This window comes from Parathielavia appendiculata (assembly GCF_033297405.1).
Source record: "Parathielavia appendiculata strain CBS 731.68 unplaced genomic scaffold N657scaffold_2, whole genome shotgun sequence".
NCBI classification, from domain to species: Eukaryota; Fungi; Ascomycota; class Sordariomycetes; order Sordariales; family Chaetomiaceae; genus Parathielavia; species Parathielavia appendiculata.
The window spans coordinates 2,786,344-2,807,981 of NW_026944221.1; the positions used below are offsets into that span (position 1 = coordinate 2,786,344).

Sequence of the window (21,638 nt, forward strand, 5' to 3'; positions counted from 1 at the left end):
AAACCAGATCAACCATAGTCACCCGGCCCTTGTTTCACCAGGTAGTCAGAGGGGGCGAGGCACACAACCAATCTGTACATGTTTTTTACTAGACTTCATTTACAGTGCACATGTAAGGAAGATACCGGACCTCAAAGTGCAGCATGAGATAATTGTTAAAGAGATTGGTGCGGTGCTGGCTAGGGGAGCTTGGATGTAAGAAGTGAAACTCAGTGAAGTGAGGTCGATTTATGATGAGAGAGCCCCTACCCTAGTCTGTGAAGCATCGCCATAGCTGTGTTGCATGACACCTCAAGAACCAATCATCCCCTAGAATCCCGTACAGCCGCCAGCCTCTATTTTCCAGAGTTCACGCCGCTATGCATCTCGCCTCGACTGCTGCTGGATGAGCGAGGGCCGACACAGCCAGACAGCCGAATATCCGATCGGTATCCCAAAATAATCTCAATCAATGCCGTATCAATGAACCTCACGGCTGCCAGAGATTGCATCATCACTCATGCCAGGCCACATCGCAATTGACAACACACTCGCCAACCACTCAGGCCGTCATCTGTCACCGGATTGATTTTATGCTTGCTTCTCTCCACGCCCAGAATATCGACCCATTGCCCTTATGAAACGCCGTCCATGGACCATGCCATGACGGTTTCCTGCCTGAACGCATTGGCGTCTCGACATACGAAAGGGAAAGTAAGAGCCATCTCCGTTCCAGCTCCTTCTGCACCATCGCGCCATGAACCAAGTAATAGCAATCAGCTGAAGTAAGAGAGATAATGAAACCTGGAAGGCAAGGCAAGGCAAGGCGAGGCAAGGCAAGGCGAGGCAAGGCAAGGCTCAAAGTTGTATCGAAAACAGGAAAATCATGCATGCAAGTAAGCGTACAACCAACCAGTTACCCTTCATCCAACCATGCCCTGCCCTTCCTTTCCCTGTAATATGGACCTGTCCCTGCCGTCCGTTGATAGTCGGCCACGGCTCAGACTCGGAGAACCAGCGCACCTCTATTGAAAGCATGCTCGTTTCTTCCCCTGGTCCGTGAAATCATCAACGACGTATTTCCTATCACCTTCTGCGGGTCTTAGACTGTCGCACCGTGGATTGGGGCAGAAGGATGTAAAGCAAGCCTGACTGTGCTCGGTTTCTAGGGTAATGTCCTCCCATTCCTCAACCGGCGGCGTCAGCAGCTTGATTTCTCAATCACCTCAACCCCAAGATGGACTCCCCGGCCCCCGCCTGCCTCAGAATCATAATCTCGCCCCCCGGCACCCCCCCGTCCAGGCGATCTTCGCAGCCTTGACAGATTGTGGGCCGATCGACCGCGGCTATTGCCTCCTCTGGCAATGCCTTGGCGCTCCTAGTCTCGGAGATGGCCCCAGCGGCCGCCATTTCCCGCAGCCGGGAGAAAAGCCATGCCAGGCACCGGGGTGCCGCCGCCGCCGACGCCTGGCCCGTCCGAGCTGGCAAACGGCGCGGGGCTGGTACCCCTACTACCGGCCCCTCCCACAACACGGTTCGGCCGCGGACTCATGACGCCGGTCCGTGGACTGCGTGGGACACTAGCCTGGCGCGTCTCGCGGCGGCCGTTCTTGAGGAGTCTCAACTCTTCCTTGGCGCGCTCCAGCTCGCGCTCACGGCTCTGGAGCAGTGCTTGGAGTTCGTCGATTTGTTTGCTGACTTCCTTCGCCTCGTTTTGGGCGTGCAGTTGGTGGATCTTGAAGACGTTCTCGCCTGCTCGCGTTTCGAGGTCGGCTACCCTCTTCTTGAGCTCCTGATTCTCCTGGCTGAGTTCCGTGTACGAGTTAGACGCGTCCTGGTACGCCTTGCGGCTGTACTCCACCTCGTTTTGAAGGCTGCGGATTTTCTTCTCGAGCTTCTCGACGCTGGCGATGGTCTCATCCCGCTGCTTCTCGGCTTGGGCGAGCTTTGCGACCTCTGGTATCGTCGAGTTCGCCAGTGCGTCGTTAACTTCGGCGAGCTTGGACTCCAGGACCTTATTCTTCTCTCTCAGGGCCTCTACTTCGGCCCTCTGGGCTTCGAATCGCTCAACAGCCTTCTGGCATTGCTTTTCAAAGGTGCTACGATCGCGAAGGGCCTCCATGTATTTCGGCTGCAGGGTCTGCACGGTGCGCTCATGGGATCGCAGTTGAGACTCGAGAGAAGTGAAACGCTCGCGCAACTTGGCCTCAATGGCGGTTTTTGCTGCGAGCTGGGCTTCCAATTCGGCAATCTAATCCGTCGTAAGCATCAAGTCAAAGCCAGTCTTGCGGGAGCACACTTACTCTGCTCGACATCATCTCGAGCTGCTCCACCGGCACATCAATAATGACCTGGGTGATTGCCTTGGTCTGCACCATGTGGTTAGTCAGCGTCTGTTTCAACAGGTCAGTCATCCGTGCTGGCGTCGCAATTCGAGAGGGTTCCTGAGATCCCTGAAGCCTCGCCCGCTTGGGGGTTCCTTCGTCGACATTGTCCTAAGCATCGCATCGTTAATTGCATCATTTCCTTTTACCGGTCGAGGAGCTGCTTACCAAAGGACGTTTTCGGCCAGGCCCGGTCACCGCATCTGCCGACTGAGCCTGAGGTTCTTGAGAGCTCATCCAAACCTCAAAGATATCGGAAGGTAGAGGATGTGGTTCCCAATCCAAGCCAATCTCTGGGTTCCTCAAGAAGTTGGCGAACGTCTTCGCGGCTTCATGTGGTTCATGGTACTGCTCAGTGTAAAGGTGTTCATGATTGGGCTTCAAATACTCCCTCGCCATCGCAGTTGCAAGATTCAAGGTGTTCCTTCGCTCCAAGGGGTCCAAGTCCAGGTCATGCTGGGCGAGTTGCTCGTCGATGTGATCCAGCGAGAAGGTCGCAACTAAAGAGAGGACGATTGGCGCCATGGACTCGTAGCCCAACGTCGGTGGTAGTTCGATCAACCTCGACGTATGATCAAAGGCTATCACAACGTCAACGCCTCCCTGAACTTTGGCCAAGTCCTGACCCGTCACAGCCAGGACGACTGAGGCGCCTTCCGTGAATTCCTGCCCGCTCAGACCCTCTTGCGCCAGGATCGAGTACGCGCAATCCGTGGCCGAGACAACTGCTTCGAGGTACTCGAAGACTCGGCCTGGCTGGGAGATGATGAGGATGCGGACATTGATATCCCACAAGCAGTTAAGGAATTCGTAAACGAACGAGAACTTGCTGTTGGTATTCGTGGCATGCTTCATCATCTCCTCCTTGCTCAGCTCGGGAAGGTCGTCATCGTATGCGGGCAGGTCGCAGAGGTTGAGCAGCCGCTCAAAGATCTCATCAATCTTGAGCACCAAGGAGGCATCCGGGACGACGTACGACGGGCTGGCAAAGACCTCGCCAAACTCGATCATGGTAGACCTGTTCTCCAGGAGGACTTCGAGGTACTTCGCGCGAGTGCTAGCGGCCATCGGTAATGTAACCGTGAAATGCTGGCTGTCATCCTCCTTCTCTTCATCCGCATTCTCATCCAGCGGAAACTGCTCACTCCCAGAAGCTATGGGGGCGGAATCATCGGCGTTAATGAGGATGTGGTCGCCGGCGATGGGTTCCACAGATGTAGTCAGATCTGATGGAGCTACCGTTGCCGGTGGCTGTTCAAACTCCATGCTCTGTGCATCTATCGACGTATTCTCCGGCCGCATGTTGAAGGCCATGTCAGAGTGCTGGTTAAACTCACTGACGGCTTGCTGCTCGGCTGGGGTGGGATCTGGCGCAGACGAGTCGGCTGGCGCAGCAGAGGCTTCCAATTGCTCGGCAAGATTGCCCATGGCTGGAAGAACCGCCGACAGCGAGACTAAAGCCGGCTCCTGTTTGGGCTCTCCTGGTGGCTTGGTTGGTGTGCCGCTACCGAAGACACTATGCTGCAGCTGACGCAACATCTCAACCGCCGAGGGGGGTTTCCCTTGCCCTGGAGCGTTCATGAGCTTATTATTTGGGGTAAGTGCTAGCGACTGAACTCTGCCGCGTGCCGACGTGGCCGGATGCGAGGGCTCGTTACCCGGGGGGCTGTTCACAGAACCCAGGCTCGCAGGTTGAGAAAGCAATGTTCTTAGAGGCGGTCTCTGGACAGTTTCGGGAACAATATCCTCCGAGGTTGACCCAGCCACCTCCAATACTTGGGTTAGGAGGCCGAGGTTACTAAGAGGCACCGAGACCCGTTGAGCGGCCTGAGAATGCGGTAGGGACTCTGATGTACCTGGAAAAGAGTGCCCTATGGTAGCAGAATCGCGTTGGGACGTCTCGACCTCGAGCAGTGGAATGGGAAGCTCGGGCTGGGTCAACAAACCTTCGCCCCAGGGACTTTCCTGAGAAGGGAGATTCAAGCCTCCGAGCCTTGACTCTGTGGAGGTCGAAGCGGGGCTGAGTTGCTCGTCCTGTGTCTCGAGCAGATTGGAAGAGGGCCCAGAATTGCGATGTGAGCTCTCGGGCTGGCGGGACGGTATATCCAGATCCGAGCGGCTGGTTCGTGCAATATCTTGTGCAGTTGCGCCCTCCAATGCTGGCTGAGAGCCTCGCTGCGACGGGTTGGCCAGCGACTGGGCTGTGGATTGCGTGCGCAAAGAATCGAGCCAGTCCTGGGAGTCCGGAATCGTCCTCTGACTGATGGGGTTTCTGTCGCCCTGCGAAGCCGGGACGTCGGCCGTGAGGGCTTGAGAAGACGGCGCGGACTGAGAGGATATCAGCTGATACTCGGAGGGGTCGAAACCGGGACGCCGCTTGATCTCAAGGACAATGTCGCCTTTTTTCTCAGGGATCGATTGCACGTGTCTCCAGCTGGCCTCGCCGTGGCCGTCGCCGTCGCCGTCGCCGTAAGTGGACGTGTATCCGGAGTCAACTGAATGCCTCGGACGTTTCGATGCGACGTCGCGCTCTTTCGAAACCGACGCCTCCCTGCCGCGCTTTGATCTCGAGTTACGGTCCGGCAAAAGCTGGCTGTCGCTGACGGGGGTGGGAATGGAGCTTTCAGGATCAATTTCTTGTCGACGGCGCTGTTGTCTCTCCCAATCGGCGACTGCAGCCTCGGTCACGTTCTCTGCGGGTTCCTAGATGCATGCGACAGACAATGCGGTTAGCGGAGGGTTGAGGGGGGAGGGTGTCTTTCAAGGGAGTACCAAATACCCAAGTGGGATCGTATTGCTCGCCCGTGGAGGGGTTGTCTGCCCAGTCTACTTGGTAGTACAGTTTACCCTTCACGAACTTCTCGTCTAGGATGTCCCTGATTTCGAACAAGGCGTCGCCGGAGGACGGCTCACGGGTGGTCGCTTTTACTGGTGCCGATTTCCGGCGTTTCGGTTTGGACGACTTCCTGGAAGGGACCTGCTTCGTCATTTGCAGGGTCCTGCTATTGTGCCAGGTCCAGAGTGATGATCCCCGCCCGTCCCGCGCCCTGGGAAGCTACCACCACGCAGAGATTCAATCGTCTCTGCACGGAAATTGCTGTTGCCTCGGACGCGTTCCTGCTTTCAGCGATGTATCGCGGCACGCTCCAAGGCTGGACTTTCCCGATGGAGACAAGAAGCACTGACACGGTTTACCCACGAGTCCGCTCAGCCTCGCATCGGCCCACTCACAGATTCTTTGACTTGTGATTGGTTAGCCTTGTAACATCACGTGGAAATACATTTCTCGAGCTCACGTATCTGCCTCAGTGGCCTCGTTTGCGCGGACTTTCGTCGAACCGGGGTGCAGTGATGCAGTGATGTGGGCCGAGTTTGTGTTGCTGTTCGCGCAAGGTGAGCTCTGAAGGTCGGGTTCGGCAGTTTGAGTAGAAAAGGTTGAAGAAGAAGTTGGAAACGGATGTCGTGCGACCTCTTTGTTTCCCAGCGGCAGTCCGGGCGCAACTGGCAGGAAGTTGAAACTAAGTGAAGGCGCTGAATGCTTCAACGGTGCAATCATCAATTGTCTGCTGCAGCCTCAGTTGTGCCTGTTCCACCTTCCATTGAAGGTTGCAAAACTCCAAGCATGCTTTCCTCTATCGACTTCTAAGTTCCATGGGCTTCAGCTCAACGAATGCACCGTCAAAGAGTTGAGGTCATCCACGACGGGCTCGTCCGGTTTTAAGTTAGCACCCAAGAAGAGGTGGAGTGGTTTTTTCTGTCTTTCCGGCGTCCCCTTTCCATCTAATGCAGCATCATTTCACGATTATAGTTGGAGTTGCTGTCGTTGTTGGTGTCGTTGCCGGCCGTGTAAAAGTCGCCAGGGAGCCGTCCCTTGAAATACAGTCTGAGTCCAGCCCATAAACAGGATCGCCTGCCACCAAGAGGAGTTCAGAACTCCTGTTAGAGCAAGGTATCTGGATGCTTGACATCATGCCCTCTGCGTAACAGAGCCGATGACAGGCACAACAACGAAGAAGGCAGTGGAATGAATGTACCATTTCCGATGATAATAAATGCCACAAATCCCGACGAATAATCCAGCTAATGCCTGCAGTCCCCATGAAGCGGGAGTATTAATCGTCCTCTCCTTATCCTCCCAAAACCAAGCCCTTATTCATGCCAACCTTCCCAAACAGCCTAGTCTCACCCATCCCATCAGCAGCCATTCTCGCCCCCTTACCCATCATATCGTACACTCTCGTCCTTCATGCCCATCTTGCAGTTCCTAGAAATTAGTCATTAGACTATAACACAGGTACGTCCTCGTGCTCCCTAAGTCTTGAGGACGTCACGCTCTTCTTCAGCCGGCAAGGCAGGCGTCTCGCGGACAGGAAAATCCTCGCCCTTTTCGAATGACACTCCAGGGCCCTGATAACTTGGGGAAGCAATCGGGTTCGCCGCGCCCTGCGTTGCTGCGGCAGTCACAGGCGGTTGCTCCTGCGCAGGAACAATCTCAGGCGCAGCCGCCAGGATCTTGGTCACGGGGCTGGCCCCCGTATGCGGCTTGACCGGCTTCGGGCTGACGACGGGCGGCGGTGCCGGCGCGACATACGTCGGCGACCTCACATCCTCCGACCCAAACGGCAGCGGCCGCGACGGTATCTCTTGCTCCTCCTCTCTACCCTGTCCATAACCCCAACCACCACCACCAGCACCGAGCCGCCGAAGCAGCAGCTCCGACTGCTCCTTAGCCAGCTTCTGCAGCTGCGCGACAGGATCCTTGTGGTAACGAAGGATGTTAGTCAGGTCACAGAGGCAGTCTGCAGGACCCCACCAAATTCCATGCACACATACCCAATCAGCCTGACCCGGCACGCCCTCGGCGGCCGGCAGCTGTTCCTCGTCCTCATCCGCACCCCAGCCGACGCTACCACCGCCCCCGCCGGAGACGCTGGAAGCGCCATCACCAGCAGCGGCGCCCCAGTGTCTCGGCCTACGGATCGGCGCGGGTGTGACGGGCAGACTGGGCCGGTCGTCCTCGCTAGGGAAGTCGGTCACTCTGGAACCGCGCCTCCCAGAGCCGAACTCGAGGTCCCCCGATCCCGGTGCCTTGCCGTCGCCGCCAGCCAGCGCAAGTTTCTGACTCCACGTCCGCCGGTGTCTCTGCAGCGTGCGGTCGACGTACCGGTTGATTTCCGGCACATTGTCCCACGCGTTGGTGCGGGGGAACGAGGACCAGATGTCCGTGGGCGCAGAAACGGCAGTGCGGGTCGTCGGGCCTGGCGGGGGCGGCGTCTGCGGCTCGCTCGCGTGCTCCGACGTGGGTGACCACCCTGACGTGGCCGAGTCGACGTGCGTCTGCAAGTCTGGCGGTGGGACGGTCTCCTCTCCGCCGGATCTCGCAGGCGTCGGCTCTGCCACGGGCGGCTCGGGCTCTGGAACCGGGTGCGAGAACACGCGAGTCGGCCGTGGTTGATGTGACTCCCAGGGGAAGACCGGCTTGGGTTTCTCCGTGAGGTGCGCCGGCGGCTCCTTTGGCACTTCGTACCACATGTCCTTGGGCGGGCTTGGATACCGCACCGGCGGGACGAATGGGGCCGGGTCAGAAGACATGGCGTAGTGCGTCTGTGGAAAATTTATTGCTTCCGGCTTCGCGTCGGGCGGAGGAGGTTGTCTGAAGGGTTTCGTTAGCTTTTATTGGTGCAATCCATCATCATGTGCAAAACGACTAACCGTTGAGCATCCCAACTAGGCGCCAGGTCGGGTTGAGGTTGGGGCTCAGGCTTATGCTCCGACTCGATTGGCGGTCGGGGACCCCATTGTTGGCGGTCTGATGCCTGGTCTTCACGAGCCTCAGTATGCGTCCCTTCTTTAAGGGCAGAAGACACGCTCGGTTGAGAAACAAATTGCGAAGACGGCTCAGTTGGATGTGGTGGCGGAGGGTGGTGGTGATGGTGCTGGTGGTGGTCATGGTGCTGATAATAATGATGATGATGAGGACGCTGCTCAAGAAAATATTGCTGATGGGGATCACGCTGATGCTGGGGATACTGAAAATCGATATGCGAAGGGCCCGACTGCGCTTGATGATGCTGACCGTAAAACGTTCCAGATTCGCCGCTTGGAGGCTCGCCAACGGGCACAACATAGCGAACCGTAGGCTGATATTCACCCTTTACGAAATACTGCACGATCTCGGGGACCTCTTTCTCCGGTCGGGATGGCTCGACCTGGGGCGTCTGATCAACCGGTTAGCAGCAGCTCTACACTCGATCTTGGCTTCAAAAACGCACCATTTTGCGGTAATGTCGGTCATAGACGGCCCACCATCTGCCCACCATCTGGTCGAAAGGTGAGCTCCCGGCGGACCGGTCTCTGCCCTGCACCCAAGGTTTTTCGGGTCCAATAAAATGGATCATGTTAATGCTGGACTGGAAGTGCTTGTAGGCGGGCACATATTGGTAGTGGGCCGAGGGCGTGACGTTGTAGGTGAAGCTGAGGCGGTGGAAGCTGTTCTTGAAGTACATGTTCAAGAGACCCTGGTCGGCGCCGTCAAACGAGATGCCCCTCTGGGCCATGGCCATCATGGCGTAATAGTCGCCCATGTTGGGGGTCAAAACCATGAGGCCTGTGTTGAAGAGGTCTGGCCAGCCAATGTCGGGGGCAGCTGAAAAGGCATGCGGAAGGTCAAAGAGCTCATCGGGTGCCCTGTAAGCCACCACATCGGCGTCCACGTAGACAATCTTCCGGAACTGGGTCTGCCTCCAGAGGTTGATCTTGGTAAAGGCTGAATGGAGATCTCGGCGGTTCATGAGATCGAGATTTGCCGGGTGCTCATTCTCGATACGGTTCACGGGAATGACATAGTCGTACACGGCCTGGGCAAAAGGTTAGCCTGTGGTTCATCAAAGAGCTCTGTGATGACCGAGGGAGCTTGCCTTGAGCTGAGTGACGACATCGGCCGACACCGTGTCCAAGGTGACCAAGACGGCCAACTTCTTGGTGGTGCCGGCATCGCGAAGCGAGTGAGCCAACACAAGGGCGCCTGATGAATGAGGCAATATATTAGCGGCAAGTTCACGGTATCTCTTGCAATTGGCTCTCCAGTCTTACCAGGTAGGTATGTGTCCGTCAGAAGAAGCTATTCCGGCATCTGTTTTTAGCATTTCCGTTCAACCCAAAGCTATCTTGAGTGCAGGGCGTGCTCCCCAAAGTGGCATCGCCTTAGATGCATTGACGGGGCATAGTGCGCCGATAGACAGGAGTTGACGATGTCATTGGGAAAGGTGAAGCTGGAACTTACGCTGACATAGACATCCTCTGGCCCTTGCACAGCCATTGCGTGCACAGGCTCCTCCTCACTGGCAATGTCGTGGTGAAAGTTGGGTGGACCGGGGCACAGGGGAAGGAAAACTTCGACCAACAACCTGGAGCAATCCGATGCAATAAAAAGTACGGATTAGTCGATGCAGGAAGAAGATAGTGGAAAAAGAGAAGGGACGGTAAGCTACTGTAGGCGAAATTGGGGCTGCGAAATCAGCGCAAGTGGCCTCGACACGACACCCCGGTCGTAGCCAACTTGAAATGTTTACACCACGCAGGTCGCTATCGCAAAGAGCCGTCCAGCATTTTCGTGCAACAGGCAACGGCAGGCGTGAGCTTGGTTTTGCAGGGATCCATGGCAGGCAAGAAAGAGAGACCTGGGCGCATCACCAGGTCCATTTGCTGGCGGGGCCACCAAGGCTCGGAATGCCATTGTCGGTACGCCCGTCTACTGTGTAGGTACTTCTGGCATCATGCAGGTTACCTTACGTCCTGTGGTAGCCACAGGCCAACAGATGACAGGCAAATAACCGTGTAGACCGGGGAAGCACCGGCAACATATAAGGTACCGTGGCACAGAGTAAAATTCGCCATTTGCGAGTTGGCATTATAGAATCGTCCAGCACGTGTAATGTTAAGTTTGCGTGCCTGCTTGGGAAGATAACAACTGTGTAAGCACCCAAGTCCTGGACGTGCAGATTCGACAATGCATGGGTCTTCAGCAGCAACGTTGCCAAGCTTCGAGAGCTATGAGCTTGCTTCGATGTCGGGCTTGAAGGTTCTGCGTGAGACATGTTCGTGGCCTGCCGCTGCAGAAACCCACAACGGTCAGGTCATTGTCGGAGATTGGATGCCCGTCTCGACTGCCCGGTTCGATGCGGCCCGGCTCGCACAACGCTTTTCAATGACTCAAAGAGAGATCCAGAGAATTGCAAAGAGTCGCGAGCCATCTCTTCACCACCTGACTTCTTGAATCACAGACACATCACGCAGACAGCCAATACCGCAATGGAAACATCCAAACCAGCGATGGAAAAGCGCGCCTGGAGGGTCCACTGCCAGGGCGCCTCGTGTGGTGGTGTGGATCTCGCCAGGCGCGCTCAGAGCGGGGCCATTGCATCATAAACTGGTGGGTTCGGTGCCCCGCTATGCCCCGCGTTGAACAATTGGCTGACCATTTCCAGATGCTCAAGCTTGCATGTCCTCGATGTCGAAGCCGCCCCAACGAGAGAGCGGGAAGCTGGACCCTGAAATCCATTCATCGACGGTCCCTCGATATCAAGGCACAGTACGAGCAAAATCAAAGCATTGTTGCGACATCCACAACACATGATGATGATGATGTTTTGTCCACATGGAATTCAGCAACCCTCTGCTTGATAACCACACAGCTGACGCATAATAGGAGTCTGTCACGTACACTGGTTCACATACAATGGCGAGAATGGCTCAGGTGTGCTTCATGTCTTCCTGTCGTCTCTCAGTTACGGTACCTACAGTAGATACCTCCGACGGCATTACATCACTTCCCGACCCGTCGATCATTACGTCGAGGCCTGGAGACTACCTTAGGTGATCTATCGCCTCGACACCAATACACTCTCCTCCGTTGTGATCATCTGCTTGGTACCATCCAATGTTGGCGAGCATGGTCTGTCTATTAGCGCATCGCATGGCGTGGTCCTGGGGCTACTAAACGCGGGGATACAGAAGAAAAGGAACAAGCCCGAAATAAAGGACTGGATATCGAAGACATCTTGTTTAATACCCTCAAGCCACAAGTAATAACTCACTGGCAGAGATAGACCGTACGGTGGAAACAGTCAAGCCCAAGGAGATAAGAGATTCCTAGCATTGACTGTGATGTATCAAGATTTTCCACATTGGCAACTCTCCAACCATACTCGGAATGCAGCGATTGAGTGACCCTCGGGTTTTTGGCAGTCGTCGCGCTGCTCCTTGCGGCAGGCAACCTCGGCATCCCAATATACAGCCTCATGACACACTGCGCGCTGCCGGGAGATGGTTAGCTTGTAGTTTCTTCACTTTGAAGGAACTTCTTCAGGCGGCCCAGCAGAAGAACCCCTTTCCATTAGAAGGGAATCAGACGATCCAAGGGAATAGGAGCGGAGATACCGCAACCACTGTCAACGAACCTATCATACAAATCACATCGCCCCTGAGCGCCGACTCCATCCCACACACACCCGATCACATCGGACCTCATCCTATATGGATTTCCGAAAAAGAGCGCCTCCCTCACAAATCCTTCTTGAACCCATGCTCAGGCTTATGCGTCGTCTCATAATCCACATGCACATACGCCCTCTCCACGTCCGGCAGCCTCTCCAGTTTAATCTGCAGCTCCTCGGCGATGTCATGCGTCTCCATGAGCGTGGCGTCGGGGTCCATGACGACGTCGACCTCGGCGATGAGCCTGGGGCCGGAGTGGTAGGCGCGCACCGTGTCGATCTGCTTGATGGCGGGCGAGTGGGTGACGCAGACGTACGTGATGAGCTGCTGGATCTCGACGGGCGCGACGACGCCGACGAGCAGCAGGAACTCGGTGAAGGCGGTGCGCAGCCACAGCGACGAGATGACGACCGACAAAAAGATGGCGCCGGCCGGGTCGAGCCACCAGACCAGCTTGCTGCCACCGACCGACGTGAGGATGCCGAAGCCGTTGACGAGCAGGTCATTGCGGTGGTCCTGCCAGAGGATGCGCACCTGCGAGTACTTGTCCTTGATGGACCACGTGTAGAGGAACAGGGAGAACTTGGTGGCGAAGGCGGCGCAAACCGAAACGATGGACGGGAGGAAGAAGGGCTTGAGGCCGTCGTCGTCTTGATGCTCGGCGAGCTCGCGCGCCGCGAAGGCGATGATGATGAGCGAGACGGCCGTCATGAGGAAGCAAAAGACGATGTTGCCGACGGTTTCCAGGCGGGCCTTGCCCGAGGGGAAACGGGCCGGGTCGACGCGGCGGACAGCGCGGTTGGTGAGGATCAGAGTAACGTTGGAGAGCGGGTCGAAGATGGCGTCGGCCATGGTGGTGAAGAGGGAGAGGGAGCCGGACGAGATGGCGGCGTACAGCTGGAGGGCCGACAGGACCACGTTCGCCACGAGAGAGCCCCAGACGGCGATCTTGAATTTCAGGTGATCCTCGCCCTGCTCCTGTCGAGCCTCGGCGCAGTGCTCCTCGACGCTCTTGAGCAATCGCTCGATGGTCTCGTTCTGCGCCTGGTAGAACCCCTCGAGACGCCGCGCCGTGGTCGCTTTGTGACCGAATGGTTTGATGTACCGCGCAAGGTTGCTGGTTGCCGACAGCCTGGATTTACTCGCAGTCCCGGCTGGCTGATGGGCAGCATCGCGCTTCCTAGACGTGTTTGCTTTGATCTCGGCCAGTTCCGAGGCCGTCTTGTATCGCTGGGAGAGGCCGTACGGGTCATTCCCCGCGCCGACAAGTGCAAACCGGCCTGCGCGCTGACTCTCGACTTCGACGTCCGACACCGTTACTGCGGGATGGCGGGCGACTGCCGCGTCGTCACCGCCATCCGTGGCTTCCACGGCAGTGCTTGCACCGCCTCTCGACATAGGCGATGGGGATCGCGCCAGGCGGCTGGCCGAGTCCGACTGAGTTTTGAAAGGATGCGGGTGCAGCGAGATGCTGTTCGAGAGATCTGGCTGGTCCATGGCGAGGATCAACTCGAGGTTGGTGCTTGTGCGCAATTCGGTTGTGTAATAGCGCCTGAGTGTACAGCGTCAACTTGTGTTGTTACATACATGAGATGAGATGAGCTTTAAGGATGGAAATACCCAATGCAGATCTGATTGATAAGATACGTCGAGCGATGGCGTGGAGATTGTGAACGCCTAAAAAAGTGCCGAGATTGTAGCAACCCACCTTTTGAAGTACCTCCTCCATCGACAACCTGTCTCTGAAAACCGAAAAGGAAGGGGTTTTCGCAAAGTGAAACTCGAATTGTGTATCGCACCCTTCAGTGAGGGGTCTCTGCAGTTCCCCGGCCTGCGCGCACTGTCGCACCCGTCTGCAGGAATCCTTCGAGTCTCAAACAGCTAGGAAACCCCCTCCTCACTACGAAACGGGATCAACGGGGGTAGGGGTCGGGGCTTGGTTGCGCTTTGTCACCAACCAAAAAGCTCCAGAAGCCGCAGGCTCGGCGTGGGATGTCTTCCGTAGTCGGCGTCGGGTTCTGAATTGTCTCGGCAGCTGAATCTGACTTCCAAGTCGATTTCCATTTTGGCGGCATATTAGGGAGGTCGATCTTTGTTGTCTAAGGTTATTCGTGTCCGATCCCGAAACGGCGGTAAGGGTGGGGTGGTTGGTGTACGTGGTTGCTGAGCATGAGGCCATATGGCCAAAGCCAACGAGGAATCCATGGCGGCTGACGGCGGCTATGCGAAGTACTGATCGCCCTCTGGAGTTCATGACTTCACTGCTTGAAACTGACACTTAGTGAAGACGCGGGCTGGTGAAATGGCGTTGCTAGGGTGAGACCGGGCTGTGCAGATGGCATTCTCGACATGGCCAGAAAGTCAGAAGCGAGGAAAGAGCCTACTAATAGCAAGTCTCGTGTCGGCGAAGGCTCTATATAGTCATGTACTGGCGGATCATGTTCGATAATTCGGCGACTTCCGGAGCTTTTCTGGGCAGTCCCCGGCATTCAGTTTCTCAAGCCGAGAGGCACCCGAGAACCGCGTCGGCAGGCTTCAGGGGTCCACTTCCCATCACGGCCGGGTATGCCTTCGGCGCCTCCTATCCTCCTACACAGCATCGGGAGGAGCTTGGGAATTATCAAGCGTTCCGCACTGTTGGATCCGTATTAAGAAACAGGGGCCATGTTATTAAGACCGGAAACCAACCTAACCACCAAACGCATAGAACTAACCCCCATACACCCGACCAGTCATCCCTATAGCTTCGCCTCCGGTCTGTCCTCACCACACCTTGCCAGGATCCAATCTGCGACATCCCTATAAAACTGCTCGCTGTCCGGCCCGTCCGCATGCAGCTGGTGATACCATCCCTCATACACCCTGAACTCCTTATCCTTCACTTCGCCCGTGCACTCATCAAAGTATTTCTTACTGGCCTCAAACCAGGTCGTCTTGTCCTGCGTGCCGTGCCCGACCCACAGACTCCTCAGCGCGCCGCCGGGCAACGGCCTCACCTGCCCACTCGCCAGCGCCGCCGTCCGATCCAGCAGCCCCGCCAACCCCTCCAGCGTGCCCGTGTTGTGCATCAGCTCGTCGGCCGCGATACTCTTGACCACCTCCGGGTCCCGACTCAGGTGCTCCGGCCGGATCTCGTGCTTCAGCTGCCGGTGCGGGAATAGCCGGCCCGCGAGCCGGCCCGCAAACACTTTCAGCGCCGACGGCTTCTCCTCGGGCGAGAAGCTGATGAAGGGCGCCTCGAGCAGCCAGCCGCGTACCCGGCGCACCAGGCGGTCCTGGTAGTCTGGGTGGCACGCCAGGGTGAGTACCTGGCCGCCGCCCATGGAGTGGCCCATGACAAAGACCGGGATGTCGGCATCACCATCCTTCGAGGTGGAGGAGAACGAGGGCAAGTGCGAGGTGACGAAGGCAGCCATGTCGGCGAGGACCTGGGACGTCGGGCCCGTGAGGCCCCGGTCGGCGGGCGTGCGGACGGAGCGGCCCCAGCCGCGCTGGTCCAGGCCGTGGACGGCGATGCCGCGGCTGGCGAGGGAGGGGAAGAAGTTGGAATAGCGGCCCAGATGGTCGCTGAAGCCGTGGATGAAGATGAGCTTGGCCTTGGCGGGGCCGTCGGGCTAGGAGGTATCTTAGCGAGATAAATTGTGCTCCACATCTTGTCGAGGTATGGACAATATGGGATGGAAAGGTCAGGCATATGGATGCTCAGTGTGAGTGACGTACCAGCCATGACTTGGCGTAAAGCCTGTGCCCGTCGACCTCGAAGGTATCTTCTTTCTCGATGACCATTTTGCCGACTGATGACAGCTTATGGGTGTGTGATGAGCGCAAAAGCTGGAAGGAGGAGAGAGAAATTGAATGCAATGGATTAGGCCCCCGGATGGTTGCTATTGCCGTTGATCAGTCCAGCATATGGAGTATGAGTGAGCCTCGGTAGACAAAGAATTCAGAACCCTGTCCGACGTGCTCAACACCGAAGCACTCGAACTACTCCGGGAAGACAGTTTATCACTGAAAGAAACGTTTACTGAGCTTGAAATAACAAGGGCAGGCATTTCAAGAACAAAAGGCATGGGTGAAGAGGAGAGCGACATCAGCCTTCGGAGGGCAAGTGGGGCTGTTTGGGTCTCCGACGCCTTCACGTGCCAACGCAAAGAGATCACAAATCACAAGTGTTGATCACCCTAACTGGTAACTACAAGATCTCTCATACATAACTGACACAACTGCCTCGGATTCAGGGGTTGTCTTGACATGCCATCCGCAGTTAAGGTCAATAAAGATATCGCTGCCAAAGTACAGTATCCTCCTGCCTGCGCCTAACCCCAGTGTATGCGCGGCCAAAGTTGCTGGCCAAACCATCCAACAAACGCAGCCAAACCATTTCTTTCACAGGAGACATCCTACATGATTGACAACATAAGTCGACATATCCAACCCCCGTAGCCCTGCTAGTCAAAAGCAATGATACCCGCTAGCTCTGTCATCCCAATCGTCCCATCGTGACAGTGACATCAACGCTGTCTGCCGCCATAACTCCATGCCTAATAAAACACAATCATAGAAACCTCCTTAACACGACCGCGTCCGGGGCAGAGACAATTTAGATATCACCTAGCTCATCCTGCAGCTCTGTGCCGGCAAACAGGTCTTGCGTAGTTGCGGGAGTGAGGCTGAACTTCTCGCCTGGCAACTCCTCGTCCGGCGTCCTGATACCGATCCCACTATCATCATGCGTCGCTTGCTGCGTGTTGGCCGCGGGGCCCGACGGAAACGGCGCGCGATCCGGCTGTGGCTCCGGCATGCGCGCCATGTTGAAGTCGTCGCTGGCGCTGCTGTACCGCGATCCCTGCTGACTCAATTCTCGGTTCGCTGACTGACGCTTTGGGACGGCAGGGTTGTTGCTGGCTGACTTTTGCTGCATGAAGCCGCCTTGCTCCGCCATGAACTGAATCATCTCGTCCACCCAGCATTTGGTAACCCACCACGACCCGAAGCTTTTTCCTTGTCCGATCGTCAGGTCCCTCATCAGCGCCGTGCTTAGCCTCTGGACACACCAGACGAGGTCCGTATCCGAGGCATAGGGAAACCTGCTGGGGAGAGACCGCAGCAAATTGACCCAGCGATCCAGCACGTTAGACGAATCGCTTTCATCAGTAGTGTCCTCCTGTGGTGGCTTGCCGTTCCGCACGGCGATTTCACCCTGTACCGTCAAACACTCTACCTCCCACGGCACGTTGACAGGATTGAGCAAATCCCGCATCTCGTTGAGCAGAAGATGCACGACATCGTCCATGCCCCGGGTTGGGATACTCTCGGCAAGTTTCCGCACATTGATCATGGAGATCCACTCCATGTACATCAGGTCGCGGTTCGCTGGGTTGGAGAGCATGTTAGCAGCGGCGTGCGCTGTCAGGTTGACCCGCAACGCTCTGTCGAGCAATGAAGCGAAGATGGTGGCTGGCGCCTCTTTCGCCCTGATAACGTGGTGAGGCTGCCCGTGGAATGAATCCCGAATATGGGGCACCAGTCGCTCCGAGATGTTGCGAAGCGTGTCCAACACGGGCTTAGGCACGACCTGGAGCGTCAGGCCCGAGACAATGCGCATCATACGCTGGTACAGTATAAAATCGCATTCCTCGATCCAGGAGGCAATGGCCGGGTTGGAGAACAGCTTCTGTACCGGCATGGTGAGGGTGCCCTGAAAAGACGTAAACAGGTGGAAGAACGACTTTTCCTTGCAATACCGGATACATTCGACCAGAGACGTGCAGAAGGAGCGATAAAGAGCCACGAGGGACTTGGCCGCATCGGGGTCCGTGCCGGAAGGAAGGTAAGATTCGATCCGGGGGAGGATGATTGGGTCTGACTGCTTAAACGTCTCCCCAATGTCGGTTGAAAAGCGAAGCTGCTGGGGTGTCTTGCCCATCGTCGACTGCAACTGATCGAAGCTGGCTACCTGTGGTTGGTTGTAGACACTGTGGTGGAATTCGTTCGACCGCATGGCTCTCGAATCCGCTTGGTGTGTGGTTGGAGGCACAGAGAGAGGAGTCCTCTCAGATCGCATGGAGGCAGAGGGGGCGGGAAGGGCGCTGCAGAATATTAGCATGCGTTTGCACAAGACAAACTAACGAGACTGCTTACTTGAAGTTTTGCGACAAAGAAGGATTTTCTCCCAAGGGTGCGGCCGCTTGACTTGGGCTATCCCCAACATCTGGCTGCTCTTCCTTTAACTGGAAATTCACGTAATGATATTTCGATTCTCCACGAACGCCCAACCGCCGTGTCTTCAGCCCCGGGAAGAGCACCCGCACCAGCTTCCCGAAGCTAGCAGGGTTCAACACGGTGATCCTCTCGGTGGCGCATCGGTTGGCATAGTTGGCATATACTCGCCCTCTGGGTACCGATCCCTTGCCGGTTGAGCAAACCTTGCTTATCCTACAGTCCGGTTAGCAGGACGTCATATCAAAGTTGTTGTGGCGACTTGTGGCCTACCAAAGCATAGCAAAAACCTGGCGCGCCCTCTCAGAGTTCGGGCCGCGGTCATTGCCGAGCAGTTCTTGGGCTACCTCCTCGAGAGTACGGTGCTTGTTGGAATTGAATAATTGCCGCATCTCAATTTCATTGTTGGCATTGGAACGCGGGCCAGACTTAGGCGCGGGCATTCCATGAAACGAGTCGCCGTCGTCGTTGACATCCCGATCCAGCATCTGGCTGTCGTCTGCGAAGCTCGCGTTTCCGGTGAAAGACTCGGCAGAAAGAGACTGCCTGCTCATGCTGTGGCTATGATGGTGGAACGAAACACTCTGAATAGGCGCACTCATTTGCGGTTCTGGTCCGAAATCGCGGCTTGCCTGCAGCTGCGACGCGAGCAGCAGGTCCTCCGGCGTCATCTGGGCGGATCCACTGGGAAGCTCTCGGGGTTGGCTGGAGTTGTTGGGCAACCATTGTGAAGGATACACATCGGCGGACTCGGCAAAGCTGGGTTCCACGTTGGCCTGTGTTGTGGCGCTGTGAATGGAAGTAGTCGAGCCGCGCGATCGAGGCCGCTTTCTTGGCTTGGTGAGTGCGAGGACTTCTGTGAAAAAATAAGCATCCGGAAGATATGAAATTTGGAAGGCAGGCTGAGTATGTAGAGTCGATGGTGAATGGGAGCGCAAGGTGGCGGCGATGGTGTGGATGTGGTCTTACCGTGGGTCGAGTCCATTGCCATGGTTGCCATGTGGACAAAACAGTGCCCTCCCTCTCCAAAACAGTGACGACAAGGGGTTGAGACAATAGAGCGAGCTAGCAGCGATACAAAGGGTGCACGGAATTAAAAATGTTGTGTACCAAGCAAATATAGGACGGCGACAGGTATTCAAGTTAAAGATCGCGCAGGGGCACAAGCAAAAGGGTGTTGCGCTGTCTGCCTCTGGACGTGCTCAATGCCGCATATTTTCCACTGACGGAGGAGGAAGAAATCAACAAACATTGCGAGGCGCCGGGGCAATGCGGTGCTGTGGCCACTGGCCAAGCTCCCCGCACGTCCCACGAAGCCCCACCTTGACCTCGTCGTGATTTGATTGGCGTGTTTGGCATGAGTTCATGTGTTCGTGATCAAAGCTTCATTGTTGGAAGACAAAAACACAGCAAGGCAGGTTTGCCCCGAGATGACCCTGCATAGTCGAAAATCCAGTTGCGCGTAGGCTTAGGTTCAAAGTGGGAGCATGGTTCGTGGGTGTCTGCATCCGTACTGTCTTCGGCTGCTGCTCCTCAAAACTGGGTGGACTGCATCTGGTTTCGCCTCTGACACAACGTCTACGTATAAACTGATAGCTGCCATGACTAGTCACTTAAGTTAAAAATGTTTAGATAGGTGGAACATGAGCCCAAATCTCTACTCCGTCAACACACCATTGCACAGTCGTATTGTTAGTTCGAAGGGGAGGAAAAATAGGCGCAAGGAACTTTCAGCAAAAGAAAACGCTGATCCGATCCAGGTTTGAACTGGAGACCTTCAGTGTGTTAGACTGACGTGATAACCAACTACACCATCGGACCTCGGTTATTAGCTTTCAATTTAAACAACCCATAGATACTGAGGTGCAACGCTTGGGAGCCAAGCGACAACTCTTCTGTCACGTGATGCGCCTTGTCTTGTGTATCATACGCTCAAGGAGCTGCCAGGGTTGAGCTTGTGACCGGGGTCTGATGCACACGTAGCAGTCGTCATTCCCTCGCACTCTTGACCAACCTGCCACCCGCACCAAACAAGTATTTCACCAATTCTCAACCACAACCAGATCTTCAACCTCCATACTCCAAGCGCATTTCTTGCCAACACTAGAGCTCAGTAAGTCATTTGAGCACCACGCTCCCTTAGGCTCCCTGTTCATTTCCTACCTTAGCTCAGAAAGCAAAGAGGCACCCCGCCGAAGCTGCCGAGAGCTCTCGACTGCCCTACACACGGATGCCATCATCCCACCATGTCGATTTCTGGAGACAGCCCCTAACCTGTCAACATCTAGGTTGCTTTATTACCTCTACTCTGTTACTCCACGCAAACATGTCTTCTCCCCAGGACCGCTTTCAGCACTGGATTTCGGTGGTCGACAGAGAGGTGTGTCCCGATGGCAACTTGCGGGTCCGATTTCTGTGCCGACCCTAGCTTTATACTGACTGATGCGGTACCTCAGCTCTCGAAATACCCGGTTCTCAACAACCTCGAGAAGCAGACGTCGATCCCCAAGGCCTACGCCGCGATTGGCGTGGCGTCGCTGTACTTCTTCCTGATCGTCTTCAACCTCGGGGCCCAACTCCTGACCAACCTTGCGGGTTTCGTTCTCCCCGGATATTACTCCGTCGCCGCACTCTTCTCGGCGAACAAGGCGGATGACACGCAGTGGCTGACCGTGAGTGTGTCAACACATTGCTGAGTGTGCGGCTTGTACTGACCCATTCACAGTACTGGGTCGTGTTTTCTTTCTTCACGTAAGCCCAATCCACGAATGTGCACCTCCGAACCAAACACTGACTCCATAGCAGCGTGCTTGAGAGCCTTGTTACCCCTGTTTACTGGTTTCCTTTCTACTACACCTTTAAGGTCGTCTTCCTCCTGTGGCTGTCTCTTCCGTTCACTCGGTATGCTGCCCGCTCCAACGCTTGTGCCTCTGCCTCTCACAAAACTAACGGTAGTCTAGGGGTGCCGAGATCATCTTCCGCTCCTTTATGGCCCCTGCTCTGGGCCGTCACTTCCACACCCCTGGCTCGACTGCCAGCGGCCTTCGCGCGAAGGCCGATTCGGTCCATACCGAGTAACCGATACTTTGGTTCTCCCGTCGGGCCCCATCCGGTAAAACAAAGCATGCAGCTTTGAATGTGGCTCAAAGAGGACAAGGGAGAGAGTCGGGTTGCTTGGGAGTTCCCTTTCCATTTCGATGGAGGGTCTGACCTCGCCCGCACGGTTCATGTCAGTTGGTGGGGTGAAGCTCGCGCAGCTGGGCACACCTGGCGGATTTCCTTTAGCACAGGATCAATGGGGAGTGCATACTGGCGCAGATTTCATTCGGTTTCTCGGATAGGTCAGTTTCATTGGAATAGGTAGAAGGGTGGTGTCTGAATCACATGATGTATCTCTGGAAAGGGCTCAAGTGAGGGGAAGCGTGGGCAGTCTCTCATTTCAGTTCCTCAAGACATGCCGCATATGTGCTGCAAATTAAGATGTGTGCCGTCCTGAAGATGCAGTATTACAAAGTGGAAGCGGCCATGGACGAGAACAGGCGATGCAACGGTTTCACAAAC

General features: G+C 56.0%; 7 protein-coding genes and 1 non-coding gene across 8 annotated transcripts; 1 reads left to right on the plus strand and 7 right to left on the minus strand.

Moving 5' to 3' along the window:
- Nucleotides 1–1,357: 1,357 nt before the first annotated feature.
- N657DRAFT_653819 (uncharacterized protein) lies at nucleotides 1,358–5,352 on the minus strand (the record flags this gene model as incomplete). Its single annotated transcript, XM_062794446.1, has 4 exons — nucleotides 1,358–2,230; nucleotides 2,283–2,474; nucleotides 2,532–5,066; nucleotides 5,143–5,352. The coding sequence occupies 4 exons, from the start codon at nucleotides 5,350–5,352 to the stop codon at nucleotides 1,358–1,360; spliced, it is 3,810 nt and encodes a 1,269-aa protein (XP_062651432.1).
- A 684-nt stretch (nucleotides 5,353–6,036) lies between these two features.
- On the minus strand, nucleotides 6,037–6,568 carry N657DRAFT_221525 (uncharacterized protein). Its single transcript, XM_062786288.1, has one exon. The coding sequence runs from the start codon at nucleotides 6,461–6,463 to the stop codon at nucleotides 6,155–6,157; it is 309 nt and encodes a 102-aa protein (XP_062651433.1). The 5' UTR covers nucleotides 6,464–6,568; the 3' UTR covers nucleotides 6,037–6,154.
- Nucleotides 6,569–6,674: 106 nt separating this feature from the next.
- On the minus strand, nucleotides 6,675–9,154 carry N657DRAFT_565631 (glycosyltransferase family 8 protein; the record flags this gene model as incomplete). Its single annotated transcript, XM_062788372.1, has 3 exons — nucleotides 6,675–8,016; nucleotides 8,076–8,581; nucleotides 8,636–9,154. 3 exons carry the CDS (start codon nucleotides 9,152–9,154, stop codon nucleotides 6,675–6,677), a joined length of 2,367 nt encoding a protein of 788 aa, XP_062651434.1.
- Nucleotides 9,155–11,580: 2,426 nt separating this feature from the next.
- N657DRAFT_669461 (uncharacterized protein) lies at nucleotides 11,581–13,922 on the minus strand (the record flags this gene model as incomplete). The annotated part of the gene is made up of 3 exons (XM_062795487.1): nucleotides 11,581–13,410; nucleotides 13,567–13,594; nucleotides 13,817–13,922. 3 exons carry the CDS (start codon nucleotides 13,920–13,922, stop codon nucleotides 11,925–11,927), a joined length of 1,620 nt encoding a protein of 539 aa, XP_062651435.1. The 3' UTR covers nucleotides 11,581–11,924.
- Nucleotides 13,923–14,484: 562 nt separating this feature from the next.
- N657DRAFT_641674 (alpha/beta-hydrolase) lies at nucleotides 14,485–15,694 on the minus strand. The gene has a single exon (XM_062792190.1). The coding sequence runs from the start codon at nucleotides 15,272–15,274 to the stop codon at nucleotides 14,597–14,599; it is 678 nt and encodes a 225-aa protein (XP_062651436.1). The 5' UTR covers nucleotides 15,275–15,694; the 3' UTR covers nucleotides 14,485–14,596.
- A 344-nt stretch (nucleotides 15,695–16,038) lies between these two features.
- On the minus strand, nucleotides 16,039–19,300 carry N657DRAFT_590162 (uncharacterized protein). The gene is made up of 4 exons (XM_062789884.1): nucleotides 19,047–19,300; nucleotides 18,351–18,933; nucleotides 18,000–18,293; nucleotides 16,039–17,947 (listed from the first exon to the last, which is right to left on the minus strand). Exons 1-4 carry the CDS (start codon nucleotides 19,075–19,077, stop codon nucleotides 16,459–16,461), a joined length of 2,397 nt encoding a protein of 798 aa, XP_062651437.1. The 5' UTR covers nucleotides 19,078–19,300; the 3' UTR covers nucleotides 16,039–16,458.
- A 524-nt stretch (nucleotides 19,301–19,824) lies between these two features.
- N657DRAFT_t33 lies at nucleotides 19,825–19,898 on the minus strand. The gene has a single exon. It is a non-coding gene; the product is annotated as a tRNA-Val (tRNA).
- Nucleotides 19,899–20,079: 181 nt separating this feature from the next.
- Nucleotides 20,080–21,536, plus strand: N657DRAFT_641676 (uncharacterized protein). The gene is made up of 6 exons (XM_062792191.1): nucleotides 20,080–20,190; nucleotides 20,366–20,457; nucleotides 20,534–20,749; nucleotides 20,803–20,828; nucleotides 20,883–20,978; nucleotides 21,038–21,536. Exons 2-6 carry the CDS (start codon nucleotides 20,404–20,406, stop codon nucleotides 21,153–21,155), a joined length of 510 nt encoding a protein of 169 aa, XP_062651438.1. The 5' UTR covers nucleotides 20,080–20,190; nucleotides 20,366–20,403; the 3' UTR covers nucleotides 21,156–21,536.
- Nucleotides 21,537–21,638: the final 102 nt, after the last annotated feature.

Excerpts from the sequence above, each read along its gene's own strand:
- N657DRAFT_221525 (XM_062786288.1), bottom strand. The coding sequence starts at position 6,463 with ATGGGGACTGCAGGCATTAGCTGGATTATTCGTCGGGATTTGTGGCAT.
- N657DRAFT_641674 (XM_062792190.1), bottom strand. The coding sequence starts at position 15,274 with ATGGCTGCCTTCGTCACCTCGCACTTGCCCTCGTTCTCCTCCACCTCG.
- N657DRAFT_590162 (XM_062789884.1), bottom strand. The coding sequence starts at position 19,077 with ATGGCAACCATGGCAATGGACTCGACCCACG. Across the intron at positions 18,934-19,046 it reads GGCAATGGACTCGACCCACG|AAGTCCTCGCACTCACCAAG; the intron begins GTAAGACCACAT and ends ATTTTTTCACAG. Across the intron at positions 17,948-17,999 it reads TCTTTGTCGCAAAACTTCAA|CGCCCTTCCCGCCCCCTCTG; the intron begins GTAAGCAGTCTC and ends AATATTCTGCAG.
- N657DRAFT_641676 (XM_062792191.1), top strand. The coding sequence starts at position 20,404 with ATGTCTTCTCCCCAGGACCGCTTTCAGCACTGGATTTCGGTGGTCGAC. Across the intron at positions 20,829-20,882 it reads GTCGTGTTTTCTTTCTTCAC|CGTGCTTGAGAGCCTTGTTA; the intron begins GTAAGCCCAATC and ends ACTCCATAGCAG. Across the intron at positions 20,979-21,037 it reads CTGTCTCTTCCGTTCACTCG|GGGTGCCGAGATCATCTTCC; the intron begins GTATGCTGCCCG and ends ACGGTAGTCTAG.